Source organism: Rhineura floridana, chromosome 1 (genome assembly GCF_030035675.1).
Source record: "Rhineura floridana isolate rRhiFlo1 chromosome 1, rRhiFlo1.hap2, whole genome shotgun sequence".
Taxonomy (NCBI): domain Eukaryota; kingdom Metazoa; phylum Chordata; class Lepidosauria; order Squamata; family Rhineuridae; genus Rhineura; species Rhineura floridana.
In genome coordinates, this window is record NC_084480.1 from 207,784,811 (window position 1) to 207,801,259 (window position 16,449).

A 16,449-nucleotide genomic window follows, 5' to 3' on the forward strand; every position below is an offset into this window, starting at 1 on the left:
GCCTCACAAGACCTTCTCTCGGTCCCACCGGTGAAAACAGCTAGGCTGGTGCGGACCAGAGAGAGGGCCTTCTCGGTCGTGGCCCCCACCCTCTGGAACTTGCTTCCTTTTGACCTTCAACATGCCTCCTCCCTGATGGCTTTTCGTCGAGCCTTAAAGACCTTGTTATTCAGGCAGGCCTATGGGATTTCTGGGGTGGGTTAGGCTATTATGTTGTATTACTAACGGGTGGTTTAGATGTATTGTTGTTTAATATGGTGACTGTTGTATGAATATGTTTTAAATTGTATTTTATATTGTGTAAGTCGCCCAGAGTGTCTGTTAAGTCAGACAGATGGGCGACTAACAAATAAAATTTTATTATTATTATAAGCCACCCTAATGAGAAAAGGAGTCGAAGATGGGTGGGAATTTCTAAAAAAGGAAATTCTAAAAGCGCAATGGCAAGCAATTCCAACAAGGAAAAAAGGGGGGAAACAGCAGAAGAAGCCAATGTGGCTTCACAAAAAGCTTAGAGATGACCTGAAAACAAAAAAGGACACATACAGGAAGTGGAAAGAAGGCCAGGCCACAAAGGAAGAGTACAGGCAGGTCTCACGGAATAGCAGGGATGGTGTCAGGAAGGCTAAAGCTGAGAATGAGCTGAGGCTAGCGAGGGATGCTAAAAGCAACAAAAAAGCTTTCTTCAGGTATGTCCATAGTAAAAGACAGAAAAGAAATGGTGGCACAGCTACTCAATGAGGATGGCAAAATGATAACAGATGACAAAGGCAGAAGTGCTTGTGATGTTCCTGTATTAATGTAAATATGGTAAGTGCTGTTTGGATAGAAGATATATGGTAAGTGGAGTGAAAGAGGAGGGGGGAGTAGATGAGCAGTAGAATGCTGGATGATTGGCTGAGCGTTTGAATGGCTGAGAGTATAAATGGAAGAATGACAGTTGAATCTGGGTGGATGTTAGTAGGGTGGTGGTGGTGGTGGAAGTCAGTTGGTGGATGTGAGAGAAAGAAGGTGTTTGGTAGTGGATGTTAGGAGAGTGTGGAGAAAGAGGAAATTGGAGTTCTAGTTAATAATAAGACAAGTATCACAGGAATAGATGAAACCATATGCTTATGTACCATTATAAAAGTAATCTTGTTATTTCTGATATTTAATAAATACTATTTTGGTTTACCGAAGGCCTGATCCTTGGCTAGGGTTTTCACAGACCAGAAGGGAGGGCAAGGTAATTACCAAGGCTGAAGGGAAACAGTAACGAATGGTGGCAGCGGTGAAGAGAAGAATAATAACATTACAAGTATCCAGCGCAACCCAGAGTTATATGAGTTATCTATATAGATACAAAGGGGTTGGGAACAGCATAAGCACGGAGTCACAAAAGTAACCAGATAGAGAGAGGCTCAGGCAAAGTCTCTGGGAACATTGGTTATAGGACGTGACTGGTGGTGCTGCCTAGCAGAGGGATCTAGTGAGATCTGTGCTAGAGCGGAGAGAGAAACCATAAAAAAGGACAGTCCGGACTGGTGGAGTCCCTGGTGGTGCCTAGTGAAAGGTAGTAGCCACAAGCAGGTAGGAACCTGACAGTGAGAGCCAGGGAAGGGCGTCACAGTGCTCAATTCCTACTTTGGCTCAGTCTTCTCCCAAAAAAGGGCCTATGACCCTCCTGAGAAACATGAAGTAGAAGGGTCAGGATTGGACCTTGAGATTGTTAGACAAATGGTCAAGGAATACCTAATCACTTTGAATGAGTTCAAATCAGCAGGGCCCGATAAACTGCATCCTAGAGTATTGAAGGAACTGGCTGAAGAACTCTCAGAACCGCTCTCTATTATCTTTGCAAAATCATGGAGGACCGGTGAAGTGCCGGATGACTGGAGGAGAGCTAATGTTGTCCCTATCTTCAAAAAGGGCAAGGAGGAAGAACCGGGGAAATACAGACCAGTCAGCCTAATATCAATCCCTGGAAAAATTCTGGAGCAGATTATAAAGCAGTCAATCTGTAAGCACCTTGAAAGCAATGCAGTGATTACTAGGAGCCAACATGGATTTATGAAGAACAAATCCTGCCAAACTAATCTCATCTCATTTTTTGATCGGGTAACCTCCCTTGTAGACTGTGGGAATGCTGTGGACATAATATATCTCGACTTCAGTGCCCCATGATATTCTGATTAGCAAGCTAAGTAAATGTGGGCTGGATGGATCCACTGTTGGCTCCAGAATCATACTCAAAGAGTGGTTATCAATGGTTCCTTCTCAAAATGGGCGGAAGTAACGAGTGGGGTACCACAGGGCTCAGTCCTGGGCCCAGTGCTCTTTAACATTTTTATTAATGACTTGGAGGAGGTACAAAGCATGCTTATCAAATTTGCAGATGATACAAAATTGGGGGGCATAGCTAATACCGTGGAAGACAGAAACAAAATTCAAAGGGTCCTTGATAGGCTGCAGCACTGGGCTGATAACAACAGAATGAAATTCAACAGGGATAAATGCAAACTTCTACACTTAGGAAAAAGAAACCAAATGCACAGTTATAAGATGGGGGATACCTGGCTCAGCAGTACCGCATGTGAGAAGGATCTTGGAATTGTCGTTGATCATAAGCTGAATATGAGCCAACAGTGTGAAAAAGGCAAATGCTATATTAGCCTGCATTAACAGAAGTATAGTTTCCAAATTGTGTGAAGTACTAGTTCCCCTCTATTCAGCACTGGTCAGGCCTCATCTTGAATACTGTGCCCAGTTCTGGTCTCTGCGCTTCAAGAAGGATGCAGACAAACTGGAACGAGTTCAGAAGAGGGCAACTAGGATGATCAGGGGACTGGAAACAAAGCCCTATGAGGGGAGACTGAAAGAACTGGGCATATTTAGCCTGAAGAAGAGAAGACTGAGGGGAGATATGATAGCACTCTTTAAGAATCATGGGCTTAAGTTTCAGGAAGCCAGTGAAAAAAGTGGATAAGAGAAATATCAACTCATTTGAAATGTGGTGTTGGAGGAGAGCTTTGCGCATCCATGGACTGCAAAAAAGACAAATAATTGGGTGTTAGAACAAATTAAAACAGAACTACCACTAGAAGCCAAAATGATGAAACTGAGGTTATCATACTTTGGACACATCATAAGAAGATCTGATTCACTAGAAAAGACAATAATGCTGGGAAAAACAGAAGGGAGTAGAAAAAGAGGAAGGCCAAACAAGAGATGGATTGATTCCATAAAGGAAGCCACAGACCTGAACTTACAAGATCTGAACAGGATGGTTCACAACAGATGCTATTGGAGGTCGCTGATTCATAGGGTCGCCATAAGTTGTAGTCAACTTGAAGGCACATAACAATAATTTCTTTCAAATCACTAATTACATCACAAATAATATCTAATAGGTCTCTCTCTCTCTCTCTCTCTCTCTCTCTCTCTCTCTCTCTCACTCACTCACTCACTCACCCCTATCACTTCAAGGTTTACATAGTTCCTCAAATACTTGCTAAGCAATCAATTTTGCACAGGAGCCAAATCTGAGACATACTGATATCTGTAGAACTTTTAATCTGCAAATATTCTAGCAATGATCAGACCTCTCAAATTTGATCACCATCCCCAAGATCTCAGCAATTTGCAGGAAACTTGGAGGAGGCCTCTCATGTCATTCAAGCAGAAGCAGCACAACTCCCCTATTGCTTCTGCCTGTTCCATAGCTTACTATAACATGACCTCCCCTAAACCAGGGAGGTGCACAGAGACATTGGAAAACAGCTGGGTTGTGGGGTCTGTTATTTACAGTGGCCAGATGCGAACCGTGTAGAAGAGGAAATTCTAGCAAGTGTAGGTTGTCATGCAAGGTACACTTGCTGAAATCCCCTCTTCTGCAGAACTGTTAAAGGCGCAGAAGCTCCATCTTGTTTTTGCATTTGGCCACCCTACTCATATTGCACTGAGCTTTGAAGTAGACAAAAGCAGCACAGGCAAACAGTGGATCGCTGTCAACTATACTACCTTTGTCCATTTAAAGACACAGCAAGACAGGTGATGTTATTTCCTTTTTAACAATGGGAATGAACACAGATGCAGAGAACATCTCAACCAGGGATTTCCAATCTCACAGGTTGTGCTCTTATACATTAGGCTATATCAGTGCTTATGCCTTTTTATGAGCTTAGTTCTTACTAAGGTGGCAAACATGTATTTGGACTGTACCACTTCAGGTGGGAGCCCACAGGATTGAATAATCCTCTCTGTGAAAAAATTCCCTTCACACAGAAAACTGGATGTCAGGCAAAAGTCCAGAGAAGTTTTTTTACAGGAGAAACATTCTGTCATCACGTCCCATATGAACCTGCTTGAGATTTGTACTCAGTTGCTGAGGCCTTCCTCAGTGGCCCTTTGCCAACCAAAGGGTTGCTAATGAAGAGCAAATATCTTTTCTGTTGTGGTGCCTAAACTATGAAAGAGCCACCTCAGAAAGGTCCATCTGCAATCGTGTGCACGTTTATTCGGAAGCAAGTCACACTGCGGTTCAGTGGGGCTTACTCTCAGAAAAGTGCAGCCTATTTTATTCCAACAGCCTTTTTTTTTTAGTTGAACTCTCTCTATATATGGGGTCTGCTGCTATTGATATGGTTTTTATGATGCTGTTTTATTCTGTCAGGGTTGCTTTTAGCTCTGTTGTGATTGATATTTTTATTGTAAACCGCCTTGCTTTTGACTTTGTCATGGAAAGGTGGGATAGAAGTGTCCAAATAAAAAAGTGCCTTCCCCCGCCCACTGCCTGAAGTGGGACACAGAGTCCAGACACAGATTTACTACCTCAGTGAGAGCTAGGCCTTAAGGCTCATAGGGAGCAAGCAACTGTTCTCCCAAAACTTCACGTCTAGCTGATATCCTCTCTGCTGTGCTTACTTCCTAGTGAAAGGACAGGGAACCTGTGGCCCTCCAGGTGTTGAACCACAACCACCATCATCCCTGATGGCTGATGTTGCTGGCTGGGGGCGATGGGTGTCGGGAGTCCAACAACATCTGGAGGACCACAGGTTCCCCATCCCTGTCCTAGAGAAAGAGATGTGGGGACTCAGGTGTGTCTGGAAACTATGTGGGAGCCTCAAGGCAAGTCAAGCATGCTTGGGAATGTGCCTTCATGTTAATTTTGATAGCATTACTTGGGGTGGAAACACTGTAGGGTTAAACTTTCGGCATTGCTGCAGCCCAGCATCTGTTTTTAGTGTCAAGGTTTAGCCCTAGAACACACGAAATAAGAACACATGATAATTTATCCCCATGCAGTGGAGAGTCCATTTCTTTTCCCTTACCACTGCCAACTGCAGAGAGCAGGCAGCTCCAGGTCTGAGGCCGCCCTGGGTTGATTGTCCTCCCTTCCTATAGTGACAGGCCTCCTTTTGGCCTACCTGGCAGCAGCACCAACAGCTGGGGTCACCATTCTAATTCCCCACAATGCCTCCAGTACAGCATCACTCCAGGGCATTTGAGAAAAGTACAATGACGATGCCTGGATCCAGACACTTTTTCCAAAGCAGGGCACAAGGCAACTCTCAGCAGTGGAGCCCACTGGGATGCTGGGACCCTTGCAACTGCCCAATTGCACCCTGTGCTGAGGCTGGGTGTCACTAAGGATTCAAACACACTCACTGTTCTGCCGGTTCCAGTGCGTCTCCACCTCTCCCTTCTGAAAACGGGGGCACGCAACTCTAGTCAAACCCTGCCCCCTTTACTGTAAAAGTTGGTGGGGATCAGCTTGAGTGTTTTTTTTTTTAATTCACTTCAAAATGATTTTGCAACTGATTGGTAGATCAACCCATTCCCCCTCCAGGTGTGGCTAATGGAAACTCTTTGTTGCAGGCGACTACTGCGCTCACAGCCCGAGTCCCCACATCAGAGCTTAAAGATAGGCCATCCACATCAAGTGTTGTCACTTATTTCCAGTCACAACTGAGGTATCTCTCCTTCTCCTCCCACTTTGGGAAGGCCCATAGCTTAGTGGTAGAACATCTGCTTTAAATGCAGAAGGTCCCAGGTTCAACCCCAGGGATCTATAGGTACGGCTGGGAGAGATCCCGGTCTGAAATCCCAGAGAGTTGCTGCCAGTCAGCGTAGACAGTACTGAACGAGATGTACGCATGACCTGACTCAGTATAAGGCAGCTTCCTATGTAAACTAAGCAGTGGAACGTAGTAATTACGATCAAGTTACACAGAATGTCAGCCAACAAATCCTGAGAGCGGCCTTATTACTCGCAAGGTAATGCCTGATCATAGTCTAGCAAGCAACACACAGCGTTTCATGCAGCGGTGGCCTTACCGCCCTCCTCACCGGCAAGGACGGATCACTTGCACACGCTCTCGCGCCCTCTCCTCTCGGCTTATAAAGGGGCTTGAACCTGGTAGTCGCCCTCTCACCTAACCCTCGCGCCCTCTCCTCTTGGCTTATAAAGGGGCTTGAACCTGGTAGTCGCCCTCTCACCTAACCCCGCAGAGCGGGCGGTGAAGACGCAGCAGGCTCCGCGTCAGAAACTGGAAGGCAGCGGCGGCTGCAGCAGAGGACATCGCTCGGGAGAAACCGGGCTAAGAGGAAACAAGCAGCTCCTACCTGACCTTGGCCAACCAGAGCGAGAAGAAACCCAATCCCCCACAGGGGGCTCACTCCGTCGCCTTCGCAGCCAGGCCTGAGGGGGAGGAGCCGCCCGGAGCCGTCGAAGGAGGAGCGAAGGGAAAGGAGAGGGCGGGCGTCAGAGAAGGAGGAGGCTGGCTGCAGCTGTGCGAATGTCTGGCAACGCCACAGTGGCGCGTCGTCAACGGAGAGCGGGGCGGAGAAACCCTGAGCGTGTGCGAACAGGAGAGGAGAACGAAAGAGGCGGGAAGAATGCGCGGGAATGCGGCAAAGCCGCGCTGCCCCAATCCACAGTTGGGCAAGACGTTTATTAGCACCAAGGGAAATGTCACGAAAGAGTGAGCAAACTTTCGAGTATGTTCCAGCCGGGCTAGTTTATTGTACTTGTTTAGGATCACACTTATATAACGCTCTTCTCCTGCCTTTTATCCTCGCAACAACCATGTGAGGTAGGGGTTAAGCTGAGAAAAGCCAAGAAAAGGACAAAAATTAGGCTGGATATTGTAGCCACAAGATCCCAGGGTGGGTTAGAACAATTTTAAAATACGGCATTAAAAACAATTAAAAGCAACCTAAAATCACAAAATAGAATGGGTCCTAAAAAATATATGTCTCGGGTGTCAAAGGCTAGGGTGAAAAGTATACATTTAGACAGAGTGCAGATTGAATCAGTCAAGGGGTGATTGTTGTGGGATGTGTACAGTAGTGCCCCACTCATACGGCGGGTTACGTTCCGGACCCCTGCTGTATAGCGAAAACTGCTGTAAAGCGGAACCCATTGAAGAGAATGGAGCGCGATGTCTGAAAACCACTGTAAAAGCAGAACAAGTGCCGTATGAGTGGGACTTTAGTCTAATTGCGTCTAACTGAGACCGCTGTATTAGCGAATCGCTGTAAAGCGGGGCCCTACTGTACTCATGGCATCCACACAGTCATTGACACCAAAATGCCAGCATGTAATCCCCCTCCCTTTTAATCCATATTTACCTGTTATGGGGAAAATTCTATTACTTTTTTTAAAAAAAATAAAAACCACACATTGTTGTCAAGACAACTCACCCCTCCTTTCTATAGTTTTCCCTTTTGAACCCACCTGAGTATCTAAATCAGAATTCTATAGTTACATTTCTTAAGCTGGCTAGAATGATTTGTTCTTTTAAGCTTTATTTTAGGATTGTATGTTCCATCTCTCTCCACTCCCCATTGTGCTAACAAGTTTTTTTGGTTTTCTTTTGAAAGAGCATTGTCTTGTTTGCAATCAAAATAGCCTCTCTGGAACAATGATAAATATTTGATGGGTCAGAGTAAACACTACAGGTGCTTTTCTGCTGAGTAGAAGTGTAATAATCAATGTTTCACCCGCAGATGGAAGAGTTCAAACATTTAGTTTACTCTCCTGTCCAAAAATATAGGAATGACCTACTTATTAACAACAGAAGGAGGGGACCCTATATCCCTAGAGGGAAAAACAGCACTTTACATAGATTAAAATCCAAGCATCATTTGTTTGAATTATCTGCATGCTGACAGAAGTATTTCATATGTACTTCTGCAAATTACATTTGCTGATACTTCACCAGACTGTTATGGAAATATGTACAGTAGGGCCCCGCTTTACAGCGCTTCGCTTTATGGCACTTCGCTAATGCAGCGGTCTCAATTATATGCAATTAGACTAAAGCCCCACTCATACGGCGCTTGTTCCGCTTTTATGGCGGTTTTTGGGCATCACATGCCATTCTATTCAATGAGTTCTGCTTTTCAGCAGTTTTCACTTTTCAGCAGGGGTCTGGAACCTAACCCACCGTATGAGTGGGGCCCTACTGTATATATATGCAGATAGTCAGCACTTAGATGGCCCAAGAGGTGGCTTAGGAACTAGAATTCTTTATTTCAGGAGATACCAATCTTATTTACTTACCCTTGCTTACGAGGTGTTGAAAAACATGCAGCCACATTTGCCCTCTTATCCTTGCTCAAAGTTAAGAAAGGGTTTAGAAGGTTTGTTTTGTTCGAGGTTTGTTGCTGGGATAGATGACCAAGTGGCTGAAACTGCCATCCTATATCCACTTATCTGGGAGTAAGCCCATGAAGTTAATGGGACTTTCCTCTGAATAGACATGTTTTTGATTTAAGGAATACAGTTTAAAAAGAAACTATAGGGCTGGGGGGAAGACAGCGACCTTGTCTCTCGCTTTTTTGATAACTGGAATCGGCTGGATCAAGTGCTGAAGATATAGGAAATGCAGATCTTTTTCTTTCTGGTGAATTCTCTTGCTATCTCCCCAAATTGCAGGGCAGTGAGGGTCAGGAATCTAAAACTTAAATCACAAAAATTCAGTACAGCGTTGTTCATGATATTAAGCTTACTGCAGAGAAGTTTACAGGACAACAGTAGCATGAATTCTGTTGTACAGAATATTTGAAAATATAAAATTAAATGTACTTTACGTAAGGTTTGAGAGTTGCATGGGTATTTCTCCCACTGTACCTAAAAGAGCACCTTCCCCAATATCAATAATCTCGGACACTACAATCAGCAGGTGAGGATTTCTTGTTGGTGCCATCAACTGGGGTCTGCCTCGTCACTGATCCATGACAAAGCCTTTTCAGTGGTAGTTCCCTGTTTGTGGAATGCCCTCCACAGTGAAATACACCTGTCTTCCTCATTGTCTTTGAAGAGGAATTTAAAAACACTTCTGTTTACCCTGGCATTTGATGGCTGAAAGACACTGTTTCTGGCACCCCCAAGATCACTGGTGGTAAGAATGTTTTTAAGGGTTTTTAGAATTTTTTTTTAAATGGTGTGTTTGCCACCAAAGGCTTGTTTGAGAGGAAGGGTGGGATATACATTGAATAAATAGTAAAATAAATATATTTTGTAATAACTTATTCTGTGGCCAGGATGCAAACAAAGCAAATATCTTCTTTATGATATTTAATTTATTGTGCTTTGGCGTGTAGCCATATGAGGATGGACAAGGAGTCGTGGACAAATTTGATTCCAAGTCACCAGAGGGCCTACCCTGTTCTGTTTTGAAAGTTTTTGCTGTAGGCATAAGGGCTAGAAACTTGCTTTCTAAATAAACAAAGACTTTTCACATCCACACTATTACATTTAAAGTACTCTTAAACCACTTGAACAGTCATGGCTTCCCTCAAAGAATCCGGGAACTGTAGATTGTTAAGGATTCTGGGAGTTGTAGCTCAGTGAGAGGTCTCCTAACAACTCATGGCAGCCTTAATAAACCACAGTTCCCAGGATTCTTTGGGGAAGCCGTGACTGTTAAAGTGGTATAAGAGCACTTTAACCATACAGTGTGCTTGCATAGCAATCCTGTGGACATATGGAAAGAAATCCACACAAACCTTGTTGAGAGCTTCTTTTAAGCTTGCTATTTCTTTTGTTCTTACATGAAATAGTTGCCTTCATATTTATTAAAACCCTTCTCAGTAGTCTAAAAGGAATAAATCAGTAGGTAGTATATTGGGTACTTTACTATCCCATTTTGAGAAGCACAGCAAGAATAGTTGAATTTTCACAATGGGAGGCCTTTGCACACATTCAAATAATATTTTCCTTATTCTTTGTGATATTACTTACCCAGTACTAGAACACAGAAAGCAATTACCAGTTGACACTGACAAGGTCATACTTACATACTTGCTAACAAGGCAATCCTATCCTTGAATTATGGTAGCTGGACAACAATAAGATTGTCATTAATTTTCCTTTGCTGGCACAATTCCAAATTACTCTTACCACAGAGCTGCATTTAGGTCAGACACCCATACAAATGTGTGCATTTACAGGCAATTGTGTTCACATGCGTATATCTAACATATCCATGAACAAACCAGTACTAGTCTTAAAGCAGCAAAGAAACAAGCTAGGTAGGATCTGATGCAGTACGGTAATCAGTTTTAATCCCAGCATGCATAAAATCAGTGTGACTAATGTATAATATATACACTGATGGACAGTATTTATAAGAAATAGCACTTGTCTGTTGCAGGGATTCAGCAGATCTTGATTGGTACTATGGGACCAGCTTATGCAAGCATTGAGACTATTTGCAGAAATACATCACCAGGTCATCATGTCATATATATTACATGCCATATGATACATCATCCTTAACCCAGTCCAGGTATAAGAGACTGAAAATACATATAAAATACAAAGACAAATGGAAATTCCACATGGGAAATGGAATTTTTTTGGGTCAAGATCATAATTTTGATTTCTTCTAGAAGAAGCTTGTTATAGCATTCATACACTCATCTGAAAATCATCTTTCCACAAGCTGGTCGCACTCTTGTGAATTGACAGCGTGCAGGATTTCTTTTTCCATGTGTCTTATTAACTGTTTGGAGAGGACTGGAGACTGGGATGGGGGAGTGGGGATAAAAATGGAAAAGTCAGTCATGCAAAGTAAAGGCAGTCTTATTAGTGTCTACATATTTTGGGGTTCTAATCACAGAAGGACACAACCCACTATAAATTCCACTGGGAAGTCTTGAACAAGCCTTGTGCAAGAAGATACAGCTGCCTAAGACAACAATTTCTAGACCAATAGTTGTCAAACCTTTTTTTTTTCCAGTGAACCCCTTGAAAATTGCTGGGGGCAGGTATCTCCATGGATAATGTAGTGTATTGGCCCTGCAGGCTTGCCATACCAGGAACTGTTGAGCCAGCCCCAGGCTGTGGCTTTTCATCTTCCTCAGGTGAGGCTGTTAACGTGCTGAACCGTTGCCTAGCCGCGATAATGGACTGGATGAGAGCTAACAAACTGAAGCTCAATCCTGACAAGACTGAGACACTGTTGGTGGGTGCCTTCTCGACCCAGGTGGTGGATGTTCAACCTGTTCTGGATGGGGTTACACTCCCCTGAAGGAACAGATTCGTAGCTTGAGGGTCCTTTTCGATCCATTCCTGTCTTTTGAGGCTCAAGTGGCCTCGGTGGCACGGAATGCGTTCTACCATCTTCGGTTGGTAGCCCAGCTGCGCCCCTATCTGGATAATGTTGACCTCGCCTCAGTCGTCCATGCTCTGGTAACCTCGAGATTGGACTACTGCAATGCACTCTACGTGGGGCTGCCTTTGAAGACAATTCGGAAACTACAGCTAGTGCAAAACGCAGCAGCCAGACTGTTGACGAGGACCAGACGGTCCGCACATATAACACCTGTTCTGGCGCGTTTGCACTGGCTACCTATTTGTTTCCAGGCCAGATTCAAAGTGCTAGTTTTGACTTATAAAGCCTTACACGGTGCGGGACCACAATACCTTGCGGAACGCCTCTCCCGCTATGAACCTACCCGCTCACTACGCTCAACATCTAAGGCCCTCCTCCGAGTCCCGTCCCATAGGGAAGCTCGGAGGGCTGTTACTAGATCCAGGGCCTTTTCAGTAGTGGCCCCCGAATTATGGAACAGTCTCCCCGATGAGGTGCGCCTGGCGCCTACTCTTCTATCTTTTCGGCGCCAGGTTAAAACCTTTTTATTCTCCCAGGCATTTTATTCTCCCAGGCATTTTAATTGCTTAATGTTAAGTTAATTTTATATCAAGTTGTTAAATGCTTAAGCTGTCTGTTTTAGGGATTTTATCTGATTTCTTTTTTACTGTATTGTATTTTATTCCTTGCTGTGAACCGCCCAGAGAGCCATAGGCTAGGGGCGGTATAGAAATGGAATGAAATAAATAAAATAAATAAATAAATTACAAGCAGCACCATACTGTGGGCCCTGTTCTCTGTTTATAATTAGTTAGAGCTCAGGTCTCGGTGGTGAGTCGGGCAGCTTGGTATCAATTACATCTGATATGGAGGCTGCGACCCTACCTTCCTGTTCATCTGCTCCCACGGGTGATACATGCCCTGGTCTCCTCTCGCTTAGACTACTGTAATGCGCTCTACGTGGGGTTACCCTTGAACACGGTCCGGAAGTCACAGCTGGTACAGAATGCAGCGGCACGCTTGATTAAGCACAGCCGTCGCCGTGACCATATCACGCTAGTGTTAATAGATCTTCACTGGTTACCAGTTGTTTACCGGGCCCAATTCAAGGTGTTGGTGCTGACCTTTAAAACCCTATACGGTTTCGGCCCAGCCTATCTGAAGGAGCGCCTACAGAATCACCAATTATGCCGCCTGACAAGATCAGCCTCACAAGACCTCTCGGTCCCACCGGTTAAAACAGCTAGGCTGGTGCAGACCAGAGAGAGGGCATTTTCGATTGTGGCCCCCACCCTCTGGAATTCCCTTCCTTTTGATCTCTGACATGCTCCCTCCCTGATAGGTTTTCGCCAAGCCTTAAAAACCTGGCTATTCAGGCGGGCCTATGGGATTGGGGAGGATTAATTTTATAAGGTTTTAAATAGAAATTGGTTTTAAATTGATTATGATTGTGTTTGCTTGTATTTTATTTTGTATTATGTACTGCTCTCTATTATTGTAAGTCGCCTAGAGTGTCCACTAACCTGGACAGATAGGCAACCAACAAATAAAATTTATTATTATTATTATTATTATTATTATTATTATTATTATTATTATTATGGGATAGCATCCTAAATGATTTCAAAGCTGTTTTTGATAAATGTCTTGGGAAATATAAGGGGCCTCCTATTTCGTTGTTCTTGGATCCTATTGTGGCCCCCATCCGTCTGAAACCCTGTCGTGCTGCATTCGCACTGCGAGCAAAGATTGATGCAGAACTTGATCGCCTCATAGAGCAAGGCATCTGGAGCCAGTGACACACCCTACATGGGAAACACCCATTGTCACCCCATTGAAGGCCAATGGCAACATCCGCATTTGTGGTGACTACAAGTGCACTATCAATAGAGCCCTGCATCAGCATCCATATCCAATCCCGGTGGTGAGTCATCTTTTGGCATCACTTTCACAAGGAAAAGTTTTTGAAAAGTTTGACCTTGCCCAGTCCTATCTTCAACTGTCTGTGGATGATGCTACTGCCGATGCTCAGACTATCACCACTCATCATGGAGCATTCAGAGTAACATGCGTCCAGTTTGGTGTTTCTGTGGCCCCTGGAATTTTTCAGAGCTTAATGGAGGACATTCTCAAAGGAGTACCAGGTGCCATGTAGTATTTTGATGATGTCTTGGTTGCTGGCAACTCCATTGCTGAACTTGCCACACAGGTGCGGGATGTACTGCACCGTTTTGCTGTTGCTGGTCTCTGGGTAAAGCATGAGAAATGTGTATTTGGTGTTTCCCAAATTGAATTCCTTGGCTACAGTATAGATGCCACTGGCATTTGGCCTACCCCGGAAAAATTTAAAGCAATTCATGAAGCTCCAGTGCCCCATAATAAACAGGAACTCCAAGCCTTCTTGGGACTCTTGAATTTCTATCACGCCTTCTTGAAACATAAGGCTACAGTGGCAGAACCATTGCATCACCTTCTTGACAAGCTTGCTGCATGGCAGTGGACAGCCCAGCATGATAAGGCTTTCCGTGATGTAAAACACCTGTTATCATCTGACAGTGTCTTGGTGCACTATGATGAACGGAAGCCCTTGATTCTCACGTGTGATGCATCTCCATATGGTATTGGAGCTGTCCTGAGCCACCAACGTGAGGTCTCTCGTGAGGTGCCTATCGCTTTCTGCTCCAGAACAATGCCTTCAACAGAATGGAATTATGCCCAAATTGATAAGGAGGCCCTGGCTATTGTGGCTAGCTTAAAAAAATTCCATGACTATGGTCTATGGTCAACCATTCACTATTGCTACTGACCACAAGCCATTATTGGAATTGTTTGCCCCTAACCAGCAGATTCCTCAAATATTATCTCCATGCATGTTGCGGTGGGCGATTTTCCTGAATGTGTACGATTACACATTACTACATCAGCCTGGCAGGAGCACTGCCCATGCTGATGCTCTGAGCCACCTTCCTCTCCCTTCTGCTGTGATTGATGAAAACCCTACGCTGGACATGGTGTTATTAGAGTTGTTACCGGAACCACCCCTCCATGCTGGGAATATTGCCACTGCGTCGTCCAAGGACCCAGTTCTTGCCTGTGTTCTCAACTGGGTGTGTAGGGGATGGCCATTAGGGAAGCTTGAGGAGAAATTCAGGCCATTTGTATCCAAACAACATAACCTATCAGTGCACAAGGGATGCCTCCTGTGGGTAAATAGAGTTGTCATTCCTACTGTGTTGAGACATTGGGTGTTGGAGGCCCTACATGTCGGACACCCTGGTATAGTGCTAATGAAGGCTTTGGGGCACAGCTATATATGGTGGCCCAAGACAGACAGCGAGATTAAAGAATGCGTCAAGAGATATGAGAAGTGTCAGGTTTCAAGACCAGCTCCACCACATGCCCCAGTGCACCCATGGAAATTGACAAAAACGCTATGGTCACGGCTTCATATCGACTTTGCAGGCCCCTTCCAGGGACAAACTTTCTTGATCGTTGTTGATTCATACTCCAAATGGTTAGAAGTGGTTCCGCTATCGTCAATGACATCTCGTATTGTTATCAAGACTTTACGGAGGCTTTTCACAACACGTGGGTTGCAAAACACCACTGTCTTAGACAATGGGACCCAGTTCACATCTGTGGAATTCTGCATATTCCTGAATAATGGACTGATTTGGCATGTGACTTCAGCCCCTTTTCATCCAGCAACCAATTGCCAGGCCGAGAGGATGGTCAGGACAAGAAAGGATGCATTGAAACGGATTGTAGAAGGTGACTGAGACCAAAGCAAGTTTTCTCCTGACACAACACATCACACCTTGTGCCACAACTGGAAGGAGCCCAGCCAAGCTATGAATGAACAGATGACTAACGACTCTGCTTGATTGGTTGCATCCTGACTTGACCAAGGACTGACCAAGGAAGTCCGTTGCAGTTCAAGAACCTGCACAGGTGTTCACCCCAGGTGACCCTGTGAATGTGAGGAACTACGATGCTGGTGAAATGTGGATTCCTGCCACTGTGACCCAAGCCACGGGGCTATTGTCCTACAGGGCTCAAACACCAGATGGCCATGTGTTACGTCGACATGTGGACCAGCTGAGAGGATGAAGCCCACCTCCATCAGTTCTCTCTGAGGATGCTGGAAATACTCAAGTGGAAAGAGAAAATGAGCCAGTGGCTACTCCTGATGCCGGACAAGAGCAGTTGCACTTGGACCCTGAAGTCAACCAGCATCAACCAGAGCTAAATGGGGAACTAGGGGATGCATGATCAACTTCAGTGCAAAATTGTCGTCGATCGACCCACACCACGGCTTGTCCCAAGTATCTTCAGGACTATGAGATCTAGGTGGGAAAGGTGTAGTGTACTGGCCCTCCAGGCTTGCCATACCAGGAACTGCTGAGCCAGCCCCAGGCTGTGGCAGTTTCAGTTCCAGGCCTGCCTTACAAGCAGCACCATGCTGTGGGCCTTCTTCTCTGTATATAATTAGTTATAGTAAAGTTCTTATTGTTTAGATCCTCTGTGTGGCCTCTTCCTTCATAATACTTTTCAGATAACTTAATCAAAATTAATTTGTTCTATAAATCAAGTCATATTTTAATTTTTTTCTTCAGAGCTCACATAACCAAAACCAATGCTGTGTTACTGTAATGCTAGAGCCAGGTTCTGTCCTTGATCAGCGTGAGTAAGCTAAGTTTTCTAGGAGCTTTAGCCCTCAATAATTAGGAAAAGGAGTACTGGCTGGGTTACCTTGTGCTATGCCTCATGGTTAATGAGAATATGAGGTTCAGCTGTGCCATCATGAGATGCACCTGACTGGGAGTGCCCACTCTGGTAGACTTTGATTGGGTGAATGCTAACAACT

At 44.6% G+C, this 16,449-nt stretch overlaps 1 protein-coding gene across 8 annotated transcripts in view; it reads right to left on the reverse strand.

The window, feature by feature from the left end:
- ECI2 (enoyl-CoA delta isomerase 2) overlaps nt 1-6,710 on the reverse strand; it is a 65,113-nt gene extending 58,403 nt beyond the window's left edge. For 2 of the 8 annotated variants that reach the window (XM_061591088.1, XM_061591079.1), the window contains exon 1: nt 6,478-6,597. In XM_061591088.1, the coding sequence (XP_061447072.1) occupies nt 6,478-6,560 (83 nt within the window). In that variant the 5' untranslated portion in view covers nt 6,561-6,597. The other 6 variants (XM_061591138.1, XM_061591141.1, XM_061591097.1 and 3 more) reach the window with 6 other exon arrangements.
- Nucleotides 6,711-16,449: the final 9,739 nt, after the last annotated feature.